The following is a 24,009-nucleotide window of genomic DNA, read 5'->3' as shown; positions in this document are numbered from 1 at the left end:
ACTTCTGTTCAATGCTGTATTGTGTGAGAGCACAGCAAACAATGCCCAGGGATATTCTCGCCTCACCCCATCTCCCGTATGATTTGGGTCTGGAGCGGCCTGGTGATTTTCAGACTAGACTAGCCTTGTATTCTGCTGTGAATTCTGTGTAGATGCCATATATCTGACAGGACCACATAACTTCGGAGACCAACAAGAATAGCGAACGCCATATTCAGGTCTGGCTTCAGTTGTATAGTCACATAAGCACGAACTGCTGCACCTTTGTTGATGTCACGAGATGGATGACTGTGAATTTAATCGAAAGATTTAGCACAGTCACTCTAGGGTTCAGAACTTCTCTAATAATTGTACGTAGCACTCTTTATTTGAGTAAAAAACTATATTGATGCATTACACATATCTAGACAATGCTGAAAAATGCTGTATTTACAAACAACCCCCCAACGTGCATTTGGCAAAGAACTTTCCACATGGATGCAGCTGCTTTGAACAGCAGCCAAAACAGATGTCCTGGGTATACAATAAGTCTCTTACGAAAAGAAGTGGGTGCAATCGAAGACTGAAGATGTGACAGTCAAGTCAGAATGGGTGGCCAAAATGCAACACAGTTTATATTTGCAGCACCGCACTATCAACACCAAGTGGCCGAAAATGGTAGAGTGAAGGAGTATAATAGGCACCCCAGATGCCAAAAAGTAAACATTCCTCAGAGATGAATCTGGGGGGGAATAAAACTGCACTTTTACGAAAAGGAAAATGCAGCTGAGTAGCCACTGCCATTTTATTGATCTTGTTAGCAAGCATTTCATTCAAGACGTAGTACTCTGTACAGTGCTGTGGATTTGTGGAATATTTTTTTTGTTGGATTCGTCAGCTTACACCCACAGACAACAATTTACAATATGCTGCAGCCTCACAAGGAAAACAGCATTCAGCAATCTGCCTTTTATAAATTCCATGTTTCTGCTTGTAAGCCATACACACACTCTAAAACGGGAACTTCACCAGATAGCATGCTGTGCGCCTACCATTGCCAGGTATAATAGGATTCTCTCTTCTGATTCGAAGAGAGAGGTGGGTTTACACCCTTCCGGTGTCAATTTGGATATATGACAATTGGCACAAAAAGGTGTACGCCCCCTTCTCTCTTGGAATGAGAAGTGGCAACCCTATTATTTGTGGCAATGGTTGGTGCACAGCGTGTTCTGCAGGGAACTTCTGTTTTTTTAAGTGCACGTCGCCAAACCTTTTCTTGTATCTGATTAAACCCTACGTAAAACGGAATGCAAAACAAGAGCCTGGGCATAGCGTCCCACACCCCAGTGGCAGAACTGTAAAAAAAAAAAAAAAAATGGACGAAATAAACCACAATCTGTATTTTTTGCAAATCATGTTCTGCAAACGATCCAAAAGTGCATGTCTTGCACACACAGCAGGCTAGTGTCGGCTCGTAGCAAAGAGCCGAGCCAAGCCTGCGACAGTCCCATCTCTCTTCGTACCCAGTCCCCGTACGTACATTTACACCTTTCTCTGCTCAAGAAAGTTCTGGTGGCCCAAAGTGGAAAGTTCGGAAACCATTGTTAGCCAATGGCAGAAATTATGACCTGGCAGACATCGGGGTCTCGACACCGTACAGCCAGGTGCATCGTAACGCCATCCTGTGCAACTCCAATGGCTAGGCGTGCCTTGACGAGGGCCTCGTGATTGCCACGATAGACGCCGGCCAGCAGGAGAGTGTGGGAGCTCTTTCCTTCAGGCACTTTGTCCGAGCGTTCACAGGCCTGCATGCCCATGAACTGGGTGATGTTCTTCACAGCCTCTGCACGAGCAAAAGACGTACGCATGAACAACGGGAATTAGCCGAGGCAGGCGACGTTTAAGGACAAGCACGAACATGTAGGCCTCCAACACCCAAGAATCAACTAAATCAAACAACTCAGGAAAAAAAATGCTGATCGTATATAATTGTATATATATTTTCAGGCCATCAAAGCAGGATTACCTTCTAGTGTCTTCATGGTGCCGAGCACAAAGGTGTCCTCCAGCTCATTCTCAGGGCCTGTCTCATCCCAAGCTGCTCCAAAATTTGCCTTCAAGACTTTCTGGACATGGTCTGATACGGTTAACTCCAAATCCTCCAACTGAAGGGAAAATAATAAGTTTCACATTTTATAATGCCTTCTAAACTCTGAGTTTTGTTTGAAAAGGATGCCGATTGGGAAATCTGATAACTAGAGGTGTGCGCGGGTGTGGGTATACCCGCGGGTACCCGCGAATGTCATGTTCATGATCCCTTGGACGCAGGTAATTGCGGGTGTACCCGCACGGCGTCTGCGGGTTGCGCTGGCGTACCCGCACAACTCAGCGCGGGTGCGGGGGCCACACCTGCGGGTGCGGGGGCCACACCTGCGGGTGCGGGACGGGGGCGGGGGAGGATTTGGTTACCCGCGCACACCTTTAGTGATAACAAGTGGGTTGAAGCGGGGTATTTGGTTGAAGTACATACTTGAGTCGAACTGCAGCAAGGGACGCGGACAAGCGGGTTAAAACAAATGACAGGAGACCTGCAGACTGCAGGTCTCCTGTCGTTCGTTTTCACCACTTGACACCACCCCGCTTGATCGCACAGCCACACGACACAACCGCTTGAGGTTTTCAAGGTATTTTCTTTTTTTTTTTTATTCAGTCTTAGCACTGCGAAGCAACGGTGGCTATGAGTGGCGTACAGATGTGGACAGATGGAAAGAGGACAGCAGGAAGGAGTGGGGGACAGGGGGGTTAATATGCATCCTGGGCAGACTTCAAGGGAAACTGTGGCAACTTTATACTGGCCACTGATGGCACAGATAAACTCTGCATCGCCCATCTTAAAGGGGCACTAAAATGCAAAGACAACTTGCTCTCAAATGAAAGTCCGTGTTTCAATTAGTAGAATTCAAACAAAATTTGTTCACAAAACGCTACCGTTTAGAAGAAAAACGCAATAAAAAAAACAGAGCCGTCTTTGGCGGCAACGAATGAGATGCCCAGGAGGCAAAGATTGGCGGCATCCAATGAGACAGTTGGAGAAGTGCACGTGTACCTGTCGTGGGCATGTGGATTTAGAACGGATCCGATCGTAGTGTTCCGTATATGTGCAGCATGAAGCACACTGCTGCATTTTTCAATACCGATTCACTGAATTGTAGCCCACAACAGTTCTCGCGAATGTTTCACTGACAACATTTATCTTCAACTCCTTCGGACAGCGGCGCCAGTCAGCTTCGCAACGCGCACTATATTTTTCAACAGGACTGCTCCATGGGGTGGCATGCGCATCGACTAACAACACCGATGCACGAGCTGAAGCGTCGTTCACTGCTTAACATCGAAGCAAGAAAGGGTCCGGTATAATTTTTATTGTAGCTTCGTAACGGAATCCAAGTTATGAATTATGATAACAAGTACGAAATTAACGTAGCGTGTAACGTAATTTGAAGTGAACTTGTTTTTGCATTTTAGTACCCCTTAAAGTTTGACAGCAGTGTTGCAGTTTGACATAAAGGTACGTTCCCCCCCCCCCCCCCCTTCTTTTCGTACAAGCCAGAAAATGAAGATACTTTTGCATCTATATTCTAGACAGCAGGTATTCCTCCGGTCCGCAAATGAACCAGAAACCTGCTAACGATTTCTAGAAAAGTGCCATCCGCAAGGCAGGCGATGGTACTACTGCCTATTCTATCTATCCATGCCCCCTACGGATGTCTTCTTTGAACGCTGCTTGTGGACCTCGTTCTTCCTTTCCTTCAAATGCTTCCTCCTCCCTTTTAATTTTAATTTAATCTCATGCTAATCCCGAATCAGTTGTGTTGCATTTTCTGTGTGCCCACACTTTTTGCCATGGACAGGACCGCAAAATCACCCCCCCCCCCCCAAACACACACGAAACAGAAAAAAACTGCCATAAATGCCAATAATGACTAAAATGCCAGCAGATATGTGTGTCAAACACCTATGGGGGTGTGTACACTTTTATTTTTTTTATTTTTTTTGCTGAACGTCCCCGGCTGGTAAAACAGAGGTTCCGAGAGTGTCTGAAGTAAAGTTGAAAGCTTTATTTAATTAATGAGCATATGCAAATGAGCCACTCACTGCTCAGTTCTTGGCGGACGTCTCGGGATGCTCACTGACAAGAAAGCATTTCAACAGCGCCACTTGTTTACAAATTATTCGGCCAGGGGACCTTCGTGAAACACCCGGTATAAACGCACACACATATTCCGTGCGCAGGTACCATCTCGCCGCTCCTTTAAAGAACCCATAACCTCTACGAGAAACTTACCACATATTCGTCTTCGTAGCCCTCGTCATCATCTGGCTCCCCAGTATTAGGGTCGCAGTCCTTGACCAGATATTTCATTGTGTTAGCGAAAGTACCTGCAACTTTTTTTTTTAAGAAAAAAAGGAAGCTTAGTCAACTAATGTTGCCATTTGCACCTGTTCGACAGAGAAACATAAGGAGGGTCATAATCCTACCGAGTAAAGGGTCGTCCTGCGGCAGCCGGAAACACACGTAGGTCGTGGCAGGGACGTTGTACGTTAACACTGGACACCGTACTTCCGTTACCAGCTCGAAGCCTTCCGAGGGCTCAATGGCAACGTGTACTTTTTCCAGGATTTGGTCATTCAGGGTGTTGGTACAGTCAAACTGACAAACGGAAATCCAAACCAGGTTAAGATAAGTCTGGGATACAAAAGATCAGAGACTAGGCTTGGCAAGAGAGAGAGACTGTTTGTGTGCATTTTCTTTTCATTCCTAGTCTCAGGTTTTTTTGTCACTGACTTCTCGTAAAGCCTCTGCACGGCGCACTGAAGTCCCATGACTAACTCCTGAGATACACCCTGCAACATACCGTGTTGTATTGCTAAGGCCCCTGGTTTTCTGCTGCGGCAAATTCAAAATTCAGCGCCACTGACTTGTAAATAGGAATTGACAAATACCTGATCGAAATAGGCGCTAAATTCGGAGCAAACAGCCTAATTCCGTTCCAAAACCCAATTACCGTATTTACTCACATAACTTGCGCACTTTTTCTCCCGAAAAATCGGAAAACTTAGGGGTGCGCAAATTCGCGGGAACGTTCGTTACGACGTTCAAATGACGAAAAATTTTTAAATTTTAGTATGCGGGTCATATAGGCTCTCGGTAGAGCCGATACTGACGTTATTACTGCACTGCGCGAGTGCAAAGGAAGCACCCAAGTACTGCACAACGCCGACAGTCGGAAGGCAAAATGGCGGCCCTATTCCGCTCATACCGGTGAAATACGTCGAGACGCTGCTGGAAGACGCCACTAGTCCACACTTCGGAACCGAAAGCACGCCATGTTCGCAAACTTGACATGTTGTGCTGTAAGGTTTGCGGAAAGAAATGCTGGGTCCAGCGTTTCTTTCCGCATTTCGTAGTTCGAGTGACAGTATCGTCCATCGCTTCAGCGGACCATCGCTCGAAAATGGGCGCAAATGAAACAAAATCACCGCAGTATAAATTCGGTAGCACTGACAGCTCAGCAAAAGATAATCGCCACGGTCACTGAGACGTGCGTGCCAGATATCCGCGCACGAAAACGCGGGTGCGCATATTATGAGATTTTTTGCTTTGTCATTTTTAGTGCTAAACTAAAGAAATAGGCGATGCGCAAATTATCCGATGGCGCAAAATACGCGAGAAAATATGTCGAAGGGTCTGTGTACCTTGGAGCAGTTGCGAGCGTGCGCTCTTATCTGACGTTATTTTGCGTGAGCGTGCAATACTTCTCCTGCGATGCTGCACGTCATAGTAACTGTCCACATCGCACCAATCGCATCCTTCGACCCAATCGGATTTCCGCGGAATTCTGCGCAAAACGCCGCGAAATTTTGAGCAAAATAAGGAATTCCGCGAAATTCCGTGCCAAACGAAGGATTCCGCGATGGATTCCGTGAAATTTCACGGAATCGCGAAAAACCCGGGGCCTTATGTATTGCGTTTCCTTACATTGAAATGAGTACAGTCGACCAGCGTTTATCCGGACGGCTCGTTTCCTGTGAAAATGTCCGGATAGTGGGGGAACCGGATAAGTGAAACACGAAAATCCAAAAAGGACGTCTTTATTGACCATTGCACAGAGAACTATCCATTGTCATCTGTTTCATTCTAATACACGCATCCAGTTCTTGAAAACCTTTGCTAATGGCATTGAGTCGCGAAATATTGTTCTGTTGCACGAAAAATAATAGCGCTGTTCTCAGTGCCGCCCGCTCATTTTCTAGCGTCACAGCTGGTGCATTTACGCTTTCACCATCATTCTTCTTGAACACTATCGGAAGTGACAACACTGACGATGATTTGCTGTTGACATCTGTGATTGCAGCGCAGGGGTCCTCGTTGTGGACCTTCTCAGTCTGAAATGACCAGACTCCTCAGTGGATTACTTTTGTGTAATGTGCAAAGTCGGAAAGGGAGAAAATTCTTCTTAACAACACCGTCCTCGTGTCAGCAAAAAGGAGGCCACGACCAGGGTTCTCGACCTCGCTTGACTAGGTGTGGGCCAAGTGTCCTTCCTGGACGATGACCGGATAACTGAAGCCGACTGTTGGGTATTAGTCACTTCTGTTCCCTGGAATTCTCGTCCGAGTCCAGAAGCTGAAGTCCGGATAAAGGAGGGCGAAACACATGGGGAGGGAGAAATCCGTCCCCATGCTTTTTTGTCCGGATAGCGCAGGATCCGGATAAACGAAGTCCGGATAAACGCGGGTCGACTGTACATTAGTCTGCTTTTCAGGGATTTGTACAAAAACAAATCATGTGCTATGTGTGCGCAGCTAAATATGAAGAGCATATTATCAATTTCAACGCCTAAACGTCTTTCTTGGCCAATGCAATTTTTTTAGACGTACATTTCTTCTGTCCCTAACGGGACTTGCCCTCTGTCTGGTACATGCTTTGTAGAAGATATAATCCATAATTACCTGAAGCACAACATGATTGTTGAAGACGTGCTTGATGCATTTCACCACATACTCTGTCTCGGACTCTGTGAGGCTGACAGGCTGAGAGGATTTGAAGAGGGGACCCAAGTTGAGAGCAGCCAATTGAGGAACTTTGGCGAGTTGCTCTGTGGTAACAACAACATTTTGCTGACAATTATAATTTTGTGGTGTAGTACGCAAATAAAGATGGGCAAATAATCACACAGCATGCACAACTAAGTGGGGCTATAGAATGTGCATTTGCTACTCAATGTTTGCGAGAGGAGCTCAGACTTGCACGTGGTGCTATTATAGAACGCTCTCAACTTCAATCGTGAAGTTAAAGCTTCAGGGCCTCAATGCTCTCTCGAGAACACAAGTGGCCTTGCTCATCACATGTCACTCATTGCTTTCAATTGCAAGATGATTCAGTACCTAGTACTCCATACTGGTTGGAAGAAAGCTCACCACTCGATCATCTGTGTTCCTTATTATATTGAGCCTTATAGTTTGCCACACTAATCTACCTAGAGAGTGCAAGTCTACCCATTGCGTTGAAAGATTACACCTATCCTAGCACTACTGTCTAACATTTTTTCGAATCATTGTTCTATTGCTGTTTTAAAATGCCCAAAAAAACAACAACTTTCTTACCAGCAAAGAGGTCTTGCCTTGTGGCTGCCACCTTCTCTGGTTTTCCTTTCCTGACTGTAGGTGCTACAGAAAGACAATACAAGTCAAGACAACAAGACAATACAACCAACAACAACAATACAAAGAACAGGAAGCAAACAGACCCTAGAGAAAAACACACTGCACCAGCAAAGTATGTGTCTCCAGTTCCTATTTCTTCTACTAAAACACTATGAACAAACATTTTTCCTCCTTGTCTGACTTCAGCATTGCAGCTACTGAAGCGAGCAGCGTTCACACTGGTAATGATATGCCAATATATTTAAAAGTTTGCTGTTACAAAGGACTCATATCTCAAATGCTGTTTTTACCCATATATCATATCATAATAGAGCCATGTCTCCGAGTTAAATCTGGTAAAACCTGCCTTTATCCCTAGGGGTCTTCGTTTTCGGGTGAAACCCGATTATTCACGATAATTCCCCCCCCCCCTTTGACCTTTCTGGACACAATCAGACTTCGATACTTATTGTGAAGGGGCTCATTATTTCATTTCCCACATCACCACCAGCAATGGGGTAGAGTATTGCCTCTGCCTATGAAACTCCCCATTAATAATCTTAAAATAAAGTTGTTGTTTAGAAACTGTATGTGATTCTGTTCATGCTCAACTTGATGCTCAAACCCTTACATGCACGAGGCGAGAGTTAGGAAAAGTGACTGATTATTGCCAACTGCGGTACCAGATTTAATCAATTCCCGATGCATATTTACTGAACTGTTCAGCACTGCATGGATGTTTCACAAACTAAGAACGTTAATTTGCACTATGAATGTGAACACTCTGTTCACCCCAAAGAAATACTACACAAGCAAAGGTAAAGAGAAGAGAGATACTTTTTGGTTCGGCAACGGGGAGCTCGGCAACAGGTTCGGCACTGGACTGCACAGAAGTGGGCAATTTCAGCCACTCTTCAAGTGCAGTGCAAGTTTTAAGAGCAGTGCTTGCATCCGAGCCAACATCCCCTTGCATGCAGTGTTCGTTTGGGAAAGGCACAGGAGAAGAAGGCAGGAGAAGAAGAAGAAGAAGAAGAAGCAGAGGGAACATGCACAGAAAAGCAGCAGCAACAGAAGAAAGTTGAGATAAGCAAGTGTGAGCATTTCCATGCAAAGCTCCACAGAAACAAGAGATGAAACACACCTTGTTGCCTGTTGTCCTCAATGCGCAGCGGCTGTGTGGCAATTGGAACACTACTGAGATCAAACGGTTTGTCGCTCGGCTCCAGGGTGTAGTGGTGCAGTGCCTTCTCCAGTCCCACGATCGATACTTGAAGCCCTGTCATTTTGGTTTCAAAAGAGAAACGGGATCAGAAACATATTACAGCACTTTAATAATAATAATAATAATAATCCTTTATTGACAGTGTGCCTGCAAATAGACAAGCCTCGGTAGCAGTGAGCATTTAGGCTGAGGTGACGAAGCACCTCCTGTCTAAAACATTTCAAAGATGCATAAAAAAAGGATCCAGTTGATCCGACATAAGGTTAAAAGCAATCTGAATCTGTCTAGTAGGTGATTCACACGCGGCAACATCATCCACATAAAATAAGGTAGGACGACGAATAGAGTGAGCCGGAGCATGGAAGCGAAGTAAATCGATCACAGGTGGGACATCGAAGCTATTATGTACACATTTGTATAAAAAGAGAAAATCACGACTGGTCCTAGGATTTGACAGGAGTGACCTAGCTGAGTCGTGTACAGTGACTAACGGAAATCTACGTTGCACAACATTCAAATAGCGCTTGAGGATACTATCCAGACGTGTCACGTTCATTTGCCCAATACAATTCCATGCAACTGAGCCAAACTCAATCACAGGCAACTTTGCGACTTGATCATATGCATAAAGCTCTTGTTCTGACTGCTTTACCTGATACATTTGCAGACTCATTTATTCCGACCACTTTTTTAGAGGTACACAGATTTTTTTATGGACATTGGTTATGCGAAGGAATTACAGTTGCAGACAGATTTTTCGAACGCGAAGGAGACACAAAATCTGTCCAAATTATCGAGCTGTCTGAATTTTTAGAATTTTTAGACAAAGGCTTAAATTTGCAATGTTTCCAAAAAGCTTTACTTGAGCGCTCGCATTGGCTTGAAATAACTCAACATGAGCTTGCTTCGCCATGCAGACACGAGCTAACAAACCGAGGCAAATTTCTGCTAGCTTAGCCTTGTCGTGATACACTTCCATGAGTGCAGTAACGGCCGTAAGGACCGCCGCGGTTGACCGGGGCGCAACAGCAACCTCTTCGTCATGGCCACTACCTTGGGGCAGCAGATGGAGATCATGGCCCACAATGTCGTTGTCATCAGTTACTACTGGACAGAATTGGGCATTGTTGTCCACGTCTGTGTACATGTCGATTTCTTTTCTTTCTTTTTTTTTTCGAATGGTCGAATTCATATAGGATGATCCTTTTTGTGATGAAGAGCGTCCGCTCGAAACGTCAAGCACCCTAATTATCGTCCTCTCGCTTATTTCTCCCTTTGGGTACACTAGTCCCGGTTTTTACTCTTACATATCGAATGTTACACTATCGGAGACCTCGACGCAGGGGTTTCGAAGCTCTTCAACGAGGGCCGGGCCGACCGCCACACCATCGTCGTCAATAAAGTCGTCACTGGAACTCTTTTCTGTTGCATTTTTCTTCACGAATCCAGCGTGATGGAAACTATTTCCTATAGTCTTCACCTTCACGGCTTTACAGGAGTTCACAAGGATATGTATTACAGCCAGCAGAGTCACGTGGAACTTTGGTTTTCATAACGTAACATGACGCGCAAGAGGAGACGGGAACGGTACAGCACTTTGAAGGTTCGAATGCAACTGCCTCTTTCTACAACTAATTCGGATCGTATTGACAACGTACAATATTCCGTCAGCTATCCTGAAGCTTTGAACTCCGTCTCGCACTCGTGCAGTGTGCATCTACGCATGTGCCAGGTTGGCATGCTTACCTTAGTGGCGCGATCCGAAATATCGAGTCCCGAAACGCACAGTAGTGTGTCTGTTTTGGCTCTTGAAAGACAGAGTCCAAAAAAGTAGGCATGCAAGGAGCGAAATGAGTATGAAAAACCGGGCTGTACATCCGAAACACGGTCCGAAGTATTGGAAGCGGAAATACATTGGCTCTATGGAGCATTTGACAGCGCCAAGAGCTCTGTCCGAAAAATTGGAAAGCCAGAATTTTTTGAGTCCGAAATATAAGTCAGCGACTGTATAATCATGAAAGTCATAATCATGTTTGTCCCTTCTATGTTGTTCCAGCCTCAGAACATCAGTTCTTTCATGTTCTTTCATGTATAATCATGTCATAACCTTTACACATTTGTAATCAGTTTTTTGGTTCACACTTACTGTTTACCACAAGTTTAAACGAATCACGAACTACCTAGTTTGGCACATTATAACCATAGACACTTTTGTGCCAAAAAACCCCGCCTCATCGTCATCATTTATTCCGCTGGAATCACATTCCCTCATCAAGTTGCGACACCAGTTCATTAAACATTTCAATGAAAGCGCAAAATGATCATGTCATCTGTATTTGCTAACACTTGCTCAGATCTCCTTTTTTTTTTCTTTTCATTTTACCATTATTCCATGGTCATATGTACCTTCGTAACTTGCATTCGAACCATAAGTGTTCACCCGTGTATAACCCACTCCCCTCTGTAGTGAAGACCACAAGGGTAATTAAATAAATAAATAAAGACCCCCCCCCCGATTCATAATGAGGACAGTAAACAAGATTTATCCCACTAACCTGACAGAATGTAGCGTGCACTGAGAGCATTCTGTTTCTGCTTGAGGATGTGCAGGAAGTACGCAGCTCGATCTCGCACCTCGTCGTCTGTATCGAGAAGGGAGCGCTCAAGCAGAACGATCACATTGGGAAGCAGGTCCTCGCAGTGGGCCCCAAACTTTGCCAGCGCGCTTACTGATGCTGCAAAGCCATATGTCACAATCTCAGTAATGCTGCGTGCAAAGGCTGTACAGTTTTAGAGTACCCACCCGCACGTATGGGAGCCCTCTCGAGGATGAGCCTGTTGTACATGAAGCGGATGTACTTGGACGGAGCAGACGTCAGCGGCCCTTCGCGTCCTAACAGCGATAGGATGCGTACGGCCAGGCTTACGTGCTCGCAGTCCTCGATGAACTCGCACAGGTGGGATAGTCCTGTAAAGCATAGAGTCTTGTGCTGGAGTGATCCTTATGTTATATTTTAGGGCCTGACTTTTTAGGGTTATACCCGATTCATGCCCGATATTTACCGATTCTCGATTCAAATTAGGAAAAACAGGGTTTAACCCGGTATTTTCCCCGAAAACTGCTGGACCAGGGGAATCCGAAGACATCGCAACTAACACACAACTTTGGAAACTGTGTTGTAATTGCATAAATATGCTAATACAAACTGTTAAAACAGAGACCCTGCTACCAATTAGATGCATAGACTAAATACTGATGCGCTGCGTCTACTGGTGCGTCATGCGTATTATGCCGAGTAAACCAAAGATTTACACCTGATCCAACCAGATTCAACCAGAATTAGGTTGAATCAGGTTCAGTTCAACCCAATTCCACCAGAATTATTGAAGCGAAATATAACCCGCCATTTACCCCCTGATTTTGCTGGAAAATATAACCCAAAAAAAGTCAGGCCCTAGTTATATTGCAACTCTATCGGTCAAAAATAATAAGACAAGTAATCGTATAAAATAAAAATTTATAAATAACAAATAAATAATAATAATAAAATAATATCGATTAAAATGTAACCTGTCACCAGGGAAAATAAACAGAGCATGAAGTTTTAGGGTTTAACCCGATTCTTCCCCGAATTTGCACCCGGAATTGAAGGTTTCCTCAGTTCTGGACGAGGACGAACTATGAACCCATGCGTTCTGTAATAAACAGCTGCGTGGGCCACATGTTCTCATTAAATGTTTGCACTTTCACATTTAAAACCACCTGTTTTAAAGCAAGCACATTTTGCACGTAAAATACACTCGAGGATAAAATTACATAAAGTACCTGCTTCCTTAGCTTCAGGGTTGTCCTCGATGATGTTAATGACTGTGTCGACGATGGCCCTCTTGTACTCAAAACCGCCCTCGTCACGAAGCATGGATGACAAGAAGCTCATCATGACACCATGTTTTCGAGGAAATTTTTGGCACAAGGACCTGGCACCACACAGTTTGAAATTAGAAACATTTTATAACATAACATTCACACATTTATAACCGAAAAAACTTACCTTATTGCATGAACGACGACAATCTTGAACTCGTCGGATATGTCCGACATGAACGACGTGATTTGTTTCATGAGGCGGTCGATGGAGCTTTCGCTGCCGGTTTTCAGAAGGGTCGTGATGGCGAGCGTAGCGATTGACCGGTTCATATCAGTAATCAGGTTTTCAAGGTCGAGATTGCATGCAGTCACTGCTGCAGGGTGTGTCATTGCCACCTATGACATTTGTGACGCGATTTAAGGACAGTGTTGCAACGCAAACTTTCTTCGGAACATTACCTTGTTGAGCGTGCGTACAGCAGCAAACCGCAATGTTGGCTTCGGCGAGCTGCAGAACAGCTGCAAGACCGAAACGGCTGGCGTGAGCTCGCGGGTGGTCGTGGAGCGAAGATTGACAATGGCATGGGCGGCTTCGTAGATAACCATCTCACTCTTGTGCCTCAAGCAACTCTCGATGAACTCGAACATAGGGCTATCAGGCCTGAGTGGAGAACGCAGGCAATGGCGGGTTAAAGCCCCTAGCTTATTGCAGTGGAAAATTTACTTTTCCGCGAAGTGGTATTTACTAATCCGCAGGATTCTGCAAGCAAGAGGCAAGAAGAAAAAAGAAGGTGCAGCATTATCCCAAGATCGCATTTTTCCAGCCTTTCGTAACTTTTCAGTGCGCAAAAAAAAATAGACTCAACTCTGTCAATCTCTCTCCAGGCGTTCCTGTTGTTAAATTTCCTTTAGTCGTGGCACACTGAGCTGTGTAAGCGCCAGCGTTATCAGTGGTGGCAGGCATTGCAGTCCCAACTGATCGGGTTTATCCAAGGAAAATGTTGCAGATCGATTGAAATATTTCCGTAATTCTGTAAGGTTCTGTGAGACATGGCCAATTCCACGGAAACCCGGTGAGCTACATGGGAGAGCTAAAGGTGGCTTCATTATAATCTGAAGAACTAGTATTGTTAACAAAATCAGACCCCCTCAGAGAGAGATTATGCGTTCACTAGCGGTTGTGCTGCAAACACATTCGATTTTTTTTTCTCAAATATGGGAGAGGCAGGCCACTGTGACGGCAGACCGGAGTGTTCTCTCATTCACTCTGGCAAATTTGTCTTCTATGGACACAACGCTGCACTATTTGTGGGCTCTCTGCTCTGGCCGGCCACACCAAACTGTGCAATGTCGATGACCAGTTGAACGTTCCACCACGTGCAAGAACAGCTACTGCGTTATGGCAACGCCACCTAGATGCAGAAGGTCTGCTTATTGCCTCCTCTCCCTCCTTCGCTACGTCGACATATAAAGTCAGAATTCGTCCGCTATTGAGATTCGCCATTCTGCGAAACTCGCAAATGATTGCAACTAACTTTGCAAATCTGAACCCGTAGACTAAAAGTGCAACACACTTTAATCAGTACTGAAAAAAATATGGGCCATGTTGCGCTTCATTTTGTTTTCCCATTTACTATGGGGGAGGTTTACTCGCAGACGACAGTTGCTGCCCAAGAAGCCGACGGTGGCTCGTCATCATGGTTACGACCGCTGAAAGCACGTTCGTGATTGGCTGCAGCTGTTGAAAACATTATCCTCATTGGCTGACTCTTAGTTGTTACGTCACGTTGACGAGTAAGCAGGCTTTCTGTATCTAGGTGGTGTTGGTTATGGTGGTACAGAGAAGTAGATAAGGACTCTATATCTGAGGGATGGGGTGCGGAGATGAAGTATCTTCAGTAGGCGCATAATGAATTCCTGTGTTATCTGTACATTTTTTCTTTTTCCTTTTTCTATAACGGTTGACTGTTCTGGGTTTTCTTTATTGCTTGCATCTAAGCTTTGAAGTTGTTAATAAATCTTTGAGTCGAGAGTTAACAGTCATCCTGTGTGTTGTTCTTCCTGCTCTTGTCTCCCCTTGGCTTCTGCTTCTATTCCACAATGTCACAGTACAGACTACCCCAACTTTCCACGTTGGTCCACCAGATACCGCGTTTTGTGCCTTGCACTGCTCCTTTAACTGGTTTGGTTTGGTTTTAAGAAAGAATAAAATGGAGATTTTGGCTTCACTAATGCGAGGCCCACAGCTCCACATCACTTGTACCAGTTACTTTGGTGGAAAACCCCTGCATTCAGCTTACCCCATATCCTCTTCTTCAATGAGCTTGCTAGCTATCCGGATCTGTAATGAAATAATTTATATGCAGAGCATATTTGCAAAAGGATCTTGTAATGACAATATTAGAGTTTGTTAGCAGGCCGTTTATAACATCACCGTCAATCTACCGTAGCTCCCAGAACCAATGACAGTGTGCACGACACAGAATCTTATCAGATGATTCGGAGCCACATCATTAACAACTACTAACACCCACTATTATCATAAAATGGTACCATCCATCAAAGCAGAAAGGCTGGACTTGAAATAATGGCAATGAGGGACATGACACTGTGTTAAACAGAGGGGGGAATGCAAGAAATGGACTCACCAACATACAGACAGCATATGGTGACTTGAGTGCTGCACGGGTGTACTTGGTTACCAGCTTTGAAATGGCCAGCCGGTCAGATTTCCTGATATGGTACAGCAGACCCAAAGCGTGGTACTGTTAGAGAAAGTAAAGATATTATTTGACAGTGTAAGCATATAAAAAAAAAAGTGTAAAGCTCTCTTTAAGGAAAGCAGGATATCACCCATAATGGTATCTGCGTCAGTTCTGGACTTCAATGTCTTTGAAGAGGCATACTGCCTCATCAGAATGATATGGCTACATCTATGGCATGTATCCTGTTCATTCATGCTTCTACAAGGACCGAGAATTAAAAAATTAGCGGGGCTCTCTCTCCGTTGGAGACATCCACTGGATTATGGGTGTACAATTGACTTTGGGGACCTTTAATTTAATTTCATCAATTAGCTAACTATCAACTGATTAACTAAACGATTATTTAAAAATGTTCGTTTTACTGATCTTCATTTATTACTAATTAGAATTATTCAATGATTAAAATGAACTAGATTAATTTAAGCCTACACGAAACTAATACCAAAATGTCACATGAAATATCTTACAAGGAATGTTAGGTATGAAAGATGCCATTACATTTGACACCAACAAAAAAGGAACGGGATTAATCCGTCGCGTTGTTTGCGATATATGAGCGAAAGAAACCACAACTTACACTTGCCCTCCCCCTGTCCTTCTCAAGAAGGCCGACAATACGGAGTGGGCTCCCATTGGTCTCCTCAGACGATTTGTCCAATGATCGTGGGAGACCACTTGAGGAGACCAATCAGAGGCACCTCCGCACTGTCGGGCTTCTTGAGAAGGCGGGGGGAGGGGGAAAGCATACATTGTTGTATCTTTCACACATAAATCATGAACGAAGTAACGGATTCATGTTCCTTTTGATACAACAGATTTACCAGACCCAGCATCACAAATATGTGTTTTGTTACCTGCACCATGATGTTGTCAGAGTTGACTGCCTCCTGTGCTTCGTTCACCCAGCGCTTCACTACCTCCGGACTGATACGCATCAGGTGCTGCCGTGATATCCAAATTCGGTGAGAACATCAGAAAACGCTCACGTGTGCTTTGCGCATAAAAATTACGTGCATATCAGCATTTCAATTTTAAAGCAATTGCAGCGCAAATTGCTTATAGCCACACTGCGTGGCCGTGCTACAAAAGTAAAGGTGCTCTAATTATGCAAGCACGTTGATTATGCGCGTAAATATTGTATTTATCCTTAACAGCGACGACTGTTTATTGAGGAATATAATGCTACAACCACTCAGGTAGTTATTTACACCATTTCCCACGAAGTCTACTACATCAATACAAGTTTGTCTAAGCTGGTTGTTACTTCAATACAAGTTCTGTCTACAGCTGGTTGCATCTTTTACTTAGATGGTGGGTTTTTTTGACAAATCCAATATAGTTGTAATTGAATGTATTTGCTGAAATAAATAAGCAATATCACTCACCAATGATGACACTAGTGCTGCACTGGACACAGCACAGTTCTTATCTACGATCGCTTGTTTCATGTAGCGCTCGATGGCTTGCAACATGCTGCTCTGTCATCCAAACAGGACACCAAAGTCAGTGAAACGAAAGGAAGCGCACACATGATATACAAGTAGTACATCACTTACATCCGTAATTTTGCAGAGGGCTCTGATAGCAGCAGCACGGTATTGGTCCTCCTGGAAACCAATCGGGAGTAAGAAATTTGCGCGAAAAGTGTAGTCGAAACTAAAATTCCTGGTAATGTACAGCTTACTTTGCCTGTCATGTCTTTCGTAAGGCTGGAAAGAACACAGACGACGACACAGTGAAGGGAGAGGAGTAGAAAAGCTAGACAGCGTATAATATGAGAATATCAACACCGCGACATACCTGCTCGTGACTATGATGACATCATCTGCCACTTTCGACAACTCTTTGATGCCAAGATAGACGAGGCGTCGCAAAACTGTGTCCTTGCATTGAAACAGCTTAGTCATCGCAAAGAACGCGTCGGTGGCCTCCGTCGTCCCGAGGGTTTCACCCTATGTGCAACAGACAATATTCAACTTACTGTCAAAAGGACCAAGCACAAATTAATGCAAGTACAGTAATTTCTGGTGTACAATGCACGTGAATTTGCCCCCTGGCCTCTACTGCGCAGTATATGGCTGTGCATGTTAATCGTGGCATTTTGTCTCCCGGTAGCAGGCTTTGATGCGAAGGCTGCAAGCTCGAACCCTGCCGAGGAGGCCAGCAATTTGGCAGCAGGGTACATGCTGTGTTTGGCGATGGATGCGAAAGCTACATTTCACCACGAATTATAATCACGTGATTCATAACGATGAGATACTTTCTTGTTTTCCCGAGTGTAAGCAATGATTGACTGATTGACTGACTGACTGAATTTGTTGGTACAATACATTGGTACAATATGGTACAATAAGTCACTCTTATTTTAAAACCTGAATTGAAATTAGTTGAAAAACTGAATCTGTGGTACGCATTATCTGCAAGAAATGACAGTACTGCTATTAGTACAAGGGCACAAACGTATTTTCCTACCTGGTTCAAAATGTACAAGATCTTCGTCAAGATCTCTGCACATTTCCTTGGTTGGATGGGAGTTTCATTGAATGTCCTGGCCTAAAAGATGAAACGTAGAAACGTATGGCAAGAATTAAAAGCATAGTCACATTACAGTTCTTTGTTGTTGTTTTTTTGTCAGTCTGTCTTACCTCTTGAAGCACAGACGTCTTCTCAAGGTTGTTGAATGGGTTCCCACCACCTGCTTGATAAGGATTGAGAAGTTTCTAAGGCAGAGCTTAAAACAGCTGTTTCAAGTGGGAACATGTCAAGATTGTGCAGAAAATGTTCTTTTCAAACAACTGACAATACAAGGGGCGTAATTCTTCCAATAATGCACTATTTCTCAGCATCGTTTCTTCTTTGTGGTCTATTTGGCTATCTAAAAGCTGACGGACGGCTGGTCGACACGTATGTTATGCGAAAGACCTAGCGTTTTAGATTGGAGTCCGTACCTCAGGTCAGGCTAAGCGCGGCAGTACGCCTGAGAGAGAGTTCTATTTCAATTATGTAGCGTTATCAGCAAGTGAACGAAACGAAAAACGACATTCAGAACAGACTAGTCAATAAATACTCATAGGCAATGTAGGAGGCGAGAATTAATCCTGCCAAATGCTATGGGCTCGATGATGCGTGTATTGTCGCTAGACACAACAACCACAGTGCGTGCTCGGACCATTTATTTATCCAATGCTAGGTGGTGTAATGCGGAAAATATGGTACAAAATCTACAAGTACACGGCGGTTCTACCGGTAAACATTGGTGTTAGGGTTAGAAAAACTGGAGCTCTCATAGCGCACACATCGTTCTTTCCTGATCAAGAGAGCGGAGAACTTGTCCCAGCACAACGAGGGATGCCTTACCGTCCTCATCGTCCTTTTTTTCTCTTTTCAGGACATACATTTCGGTGGCCCACTAGTTTACTTCACTTAAATGCCACACACCTCAAAGCCACGTATATGACATAACCTCGTTGACAAACGGCCACTTTGCGGGTAACGTAGGCGGCAGCAGCGGTCGTGTGCACACTGTCGTCTGCAACGGTTTCGGTTTCGTGCGCACAGCAGCTGAACATGTCCGAAACAAGTGAATACGATGCCGTAATTATCGTTAAAGGCATTGAAAGAATGCGAAACTTGTTGTTGGAGTATGAGAACCAAGATGAATGTAGCGGAACTGATGTTGACCTCGCATTTAAGGAACTCAAAATGGACCTGGATGCCGTGCCAACAGACGAACCGGAACTCAGGCAAGGGATATTAAAAGCGCTCAAAGACGGTCATCACACCTTGATGGAAGAATTTTTTCCTAAGTCTTTCGAAAATGCAACTCAAAGACTGCTCTTGAATACATGCCTCGACTTGATACTACATGTTACAGCAAATGTACTGTCTAAATGTGACCTTAACTCGTGGCAGTACATCAACGTACTTCAGGCTCGCGTGGAGACTTTGCAAAGCATCGTACTCGCTCTACTTAAAAAGGAGATGTATGATGATCTTGAAATAACTACCAAAGTACTGTCCCAACAAGTACACTCCCTGAAAACGGCCACCAAAGGAAAAATGAAGATGAAATGCAAAAAACTTCACCATGCAGAAGCTGTCGTGCAACTGTGCATCTTCGAGATTAAAATTCACGCACACGAAGATCCCTACGAAGACACCATAGAGTATCTCTACCGAGCAAAAAACGCGTGTGACAATAACTTCCCGCAACTGCAGAATCATCTATCCTTGCGGGCATACTGCGTAGGATTTCGATGTTACGAAGCAGGAAAATACGCACTAGCCGTGAGCTATCTACGGGAGGCATTTGCAATAACGAAAAGCAACACAAGCAACACTCACGAAGCGAAAATTCTTCACTTACTCGGCTGTGCCTACCTGAAATGGAACAAACATGAACACTGGCAAAAAGCTATCAACGCTCTAGACATGGCCATTTGGCACGAACCAAACAAACTCAGTCATCTCACTAAAAAGTTAGAAGCAATGACATGCAATCCAAATAAGGATGCCCTCTCCGAGCTCCTCCGCGTCATCTTCATACATCCCGAACTGAATTCCCAATACATACTAGCCATCCACCACATGCTTGTAACCAGCGGCTTAAATGAAAAGGCTGCCGAATTTTTGTCCCAAGCTTATAGGCGTGTCAGTCGTAATTCTGGATCACTGCCAATATTGCTGAAGATGTTTGAAACCGAACTTGAGGCATCGGAGTATGGGAAGGCTGAATCCATATTTCAGATGATTTTAAATTACGAGCCCGAACCTACCCCAGACTTCAAGAAGATGCTCGATCACTTGAAAAATATGCTGTACCATTACAGCACCTGCTTCATTGATTGCAACGACACTGCCGCCGCGGTAACTTGGCTGAGGAACTGCGAGACGCTGATACTACGATTTAATTCGGTACATGACGCGTGGCTGTCTTCAGAACCGAAGCTGGCGGATGTGCAAGAAATGTTAGCATATTGGCAAGTGAACCTCGGCATGCTGGAAGAGGGCAAGGGAACCATACAACGCGTAGATGAAAATGAACGCAGTATGCTGTCCAGGTACTTGTTGTTCAAGATCGCCGTTCAACAAGACGACGAAAGTGCAGCGAAGCAGGCAGCTGAATCATTGAGTACGTACAAATCTCATATCAATTACACATTGAACCTCATTGCAAATTGAAGTTATACCGTTTATTTTTACCGAGGGTTTGGCAGGAGGTATACAGGCAAAAAGCTACGATCAAAGCTATGCATCAATAAATTAAATTAGTGCCATAAATGTGATTCCAATTACAATCCCGGCTGTGCTGTCTGTCGTTTTCCATTGGTTTTCCGAAACCTGTCCAGACGAATGTCGGCACAGTTCCCCTTGAAGACGGCCCAGGACGCATACTAAGCCCCCCCTGTCCCCCACTCCTTCCTGCTGTCCTCTCTCCATCTGTCCACATCTGTACGCCTCTCATAGCCACAGTTGCTTCGCGGCGGTAGCATGAAATTTAAGAAATATATATACGTTCCCCGCAACAAATTTCGAACCGTAGTCTTTTATAGTAATTGAGTTAAGAGTTATTTGTTCAGTGACACCAGCTTTAAGCGGGTATATGACGTGTAAATTTTAAAATTCCAGATTAGGGCCTTGCGAATAGTACGATTTTTCGAATAGCGAATGATAGTGTGTTCGATTCGAATTCCAAATCGAATATTGTAATGTTCGAATTTCGAATTGAAGGTTAAAAGAAGAACGAAGCAAGCACGCTGGTGTGACGTAGAGTGAAGATTCATACCTCGAGTTTGAGGAGGGCTGAAAGGACAACACAGCTACACTAACTCAGAAATGAAGCAAAATCTCTTCCAAACTGAATATTATTCGAATATAGTTTCGTTCGAGGCCGCACCTGTAAGCCCCAAAATGCAGGACGATAGGGTATAAAATAAGACGAATGCTGCTCCATGCACGAAGATACGCACGTACACATATCACGTATGCATGCTGCACAGAATCGTTCTGTGAGGGGGGGAAGATGCGAGATGTGCAGCAGCCCCGGACGCCGGACGGCAGGTCCCGCGAGCTACGTTGGGCCAGACAACGAGAACCAAGAAACTTTTTGAGCTGGAAAGTCCAGATGAGCTGTTTCCTGCTTTTTTTTTCTTTTCTCTGCATACATATCCGCGCGTACCGCAGAGGCGCGCGGTTTCATCCGAATTTTAGCCGCGCGGAATTCAAACCTAACCTATCCGCAAACCAGGATGCCGTGCGGATATCATCGCACCCGCGCACACCTCTAAACATAACCATTTGGGTCGTGTTCGCTTCTGTATTCAAATCACTATCCCACACATACAGCCCTATTCCAGATAGAATTTTTACTGTGAAGAAGAAACCACGTGACAAAGTGTCTGTGTCCAATCACAAGGCAGCAATAAGGGCCGGGGGTATAGTCGTAGACGGTAGACCGGCACGGGTCCACCTGCATCTCACCTTGCACCTCCCTTATTCCGGAAAGGGACCAATGTTGTAACTCCACGGGCAACAGAGGAGAAAGGGAAACTGCCAGGCTGCGCAGACAGCTTACCTACTCGCACAGCGATGCAAGCACCAAAACATCAGAACTGGATAATGTCAATAAATACTACTAAAAATTACACTCCAAATAGCGAGTATTTTGATACTCTCACAATACCACGCAAATATGTATCTATTGCCCAAGTGATAGAAAATTTTTATCCCTGACCTAACCCGTATTTTAATTCACAGTGCGCCTCGTAGGTTCAAGCGCCCATTCGGACTCATCATTTCACGAAGCCTCCACAGGCATCCTTCACGTCTGTAGCTACGCTATTCAAACTGGAAGAGCAGATTTCGTCAAGTCCATCCTAAAATCTCTCGTGTCGCCTCCCCAATACGACAGTGTGCTCGCCAGCATGCAGCTCAAGTGTCTTCAGTTCATCGTCGGACTTAGTCTGGAAAACACGGGCAAGTAATTTTATGCACATTCTTCTTCTTATTAATGTGTATAAGGACAATTGAGTTTGTCTTCGCAGAAGATGCTTCCGTTTACGAAGACGTGGTAGACTGCACCCACAAGGTGCTAGCAATACTCCACAGCTGTGATAAGGTAAAAAACTACAAATATTCTTTTGAAAAATTCAAAAAATTGAATATTTTGCACATTTGGTGAACTTGGGACAGTTTCAATGATGGTACTAAGAATATTTCAGATGTCCAAGTATAACAAAGGAGATAATTTTCGGGGAAAAAAAGTGATTTGGTTCAGGACTGCTGAACCAAATTCAGTTATGCTAACAAATAAACTGTTATTTGAGCTGGACCTTCCACAGTGCTCTGTTTTCTTTCTTTCTTTTTTGATTCCGTGTTAGCTCCGCGAAGAGACTGTGGCTGTGAGCGGGTACAGACGTGGACGGATGGAGAGAGGACAGCAGGAAGGAGTAAGGGGACAAGGGGTTTAGTATGCGTCCTGGGCCGACTTCAAGGTGCATACCTTGCCGACACTCGTCTGCAGAGTCTGCCGGAAAACCCAGGGAAAACTAACAGACAGTACAGCTGGTGGGATTCGAACCCACCACCATATATCCTGTCTTCAGCAAGACCTCAGTGCTGTCCTGCTCGTATCAGTCCTCAAGGGTATACAAGTGAAATGTATCTTTGGGTTTTGTTGACATTTCAGCTGCAAAGAACCGCAGAAGTATGCTCTCTAGTTGCCTGGTTTACCGGCATTGCTTGGAACCTCGCTCTCAAGCCCGAGGTCGACCCGTACCTCCAGTTCCGCCTGTTCCAGAGCTGTGGCAGTGTGCTCTTGGCTGTACGGTCAGAAGCAACAATGAATGCAAAAGTAGACGCGCAGCTCGAAACCTACGCAACGATGGCAGCCATCTCCGGCATCAGCGCTGCTCTCAGTGTTGACAGTGACCAAGTGAAGTTTGATGTATTAAGGTACATGGTGGGCCATCATGTTTTTGCAAAGAGAAAAATGGAAACAAATAAAAAATTATTGCGTTTTCATTATATCACCGCAGGGATGTTCAAGCGATTGCATCTTGGCACAAGAACAGATCGTCAGTTCTACAAATATCTAAGGGCTGTAATTCGACCCTTCTCGTTCTTCAAGCTGAACTTGAGGCGAAGATTTACAGCGACGCTGGAGATGCAATGGAGACGCTGACTAATTTCTTGGAGTTTTTAGAAGTCCCAATTAGCACATTACAGTCACTAGCCAATATTTGCCAGGTATAACTTGAAGTGCCGTTCCAGAGTAACACACACACAAAAAAGATAATTTATTTTATTTCGCAAAAACAAATCAACCTCGCAGACACTCAGCGCACAAAATACAACATTACGTACTTCTGCAGATTTTCTCAGCTTCATACGCGAGATTTCATATTTTCGGACTCTCCAGCAGTACGTGACGTCACCGAAGTCTCTGGCGTTTGTCTCATAGCAACAAC

The 24,009-nt window shown here is 44.6% G+C and overlaps 1 protein-coding gene and 1 long non-coding RNA gene across 6 annotated transcripts; one reads left to right on the top strand and one right to left on the bottom strand.

Moving 5' to 3' along the window:
- Positions 1–348: 348 nt before the first annotated feature.
- LOC135399332 (coatomer subunit gamma-2-like) lies at positions 349–19,028 on the bottom strand. 5 transcript variants are annotated; one of them, XM_064631198.1, is made up of 23 exons: positions 18,899–19,028; positions 18,187–18,239; positions 18,014–18,094; positions 17,342–17,493; positions 17,226–17,250; positions 17,098–17,148; positions 16,927–17,019; positions 16,396–16,482; positions 15,425–15,541; positions 15,077–15,117; positions 13,236–13,437; positions 12,961–13,172; positions 12,735–12,886; positions 11,712–11,876; positions 11,464–11,643; positions 8,828–8,962; positions 8,524–8,652; positions 7,648–7,710; positions 6,994–7,139; positions 4,519–4,690; positions 4,325–4,425; positions 2,006–2,144; positions 349–1,822 (listed from the first exon to the last, which is right to left on the bottom strand). In XM_064631198.1, exons 1-23 carry the CDS (start codon positions 18,936–18,938, stop codon positions 1,584–1,586), a joined length of 2,775 nt encoding a protein of 924 aa, XP_064487268.1. In that variant the 5' UTR covers positions 18,939–19,028; the 3' UTR covers positions 349–1,583. The 5 variants fall into 5 exon arrangements, with proteins under 5 accessions (XP_064487268.1, XP_064487269.1, XP_064487270.1 ...); XM_064631199.1 differs by having other exon boundaries at positions 18,187–18,236; XM_064631200.1 differs by lacking the exon at positions 18,899–19,028 and adding an exon at positions 18,836–18,854 and having other exon boundaries at positions 18,187–18,236.
- A 3,589-nt stretch (positions 19,029–22,617) lies between these two features.
- On the top strand, positions 22,618–23,652 carry LOC135397687 (uncharacterized). Its single transcript, XR_010423696.1, has 3 exons — positions 22,618–22,658; positions 23,229–23,494; positions 23,578–23,652. It is a non-coding gene; the product is annotated as an uncharacterized LOC135397687 (long non-coding RNA).
- Positions 23,653–24,009: the final 357 nt, after the last annotated feature.

The sequence above is a fragment of the Ornithodoros turicata genome, chromosome 6, assembly GCF_037126465.1.
Source record: "Ornithodoros turicata isolate Travis chromosome 6, ASM3712646v1, whole genome shotgun sequence".
NCBI classification, from domain to species: domain Eukaryota; kingdom Metazoa; phylum Arthropoda; class Arachnida; order Ixodida; family Argasidae; genus Ornithodoros; species Ornithodoros turicata.
Note: the sequence above shows the minus strand (reverse complement) of the source record. Positions and strands in the feature narration are given on the sequence as shown.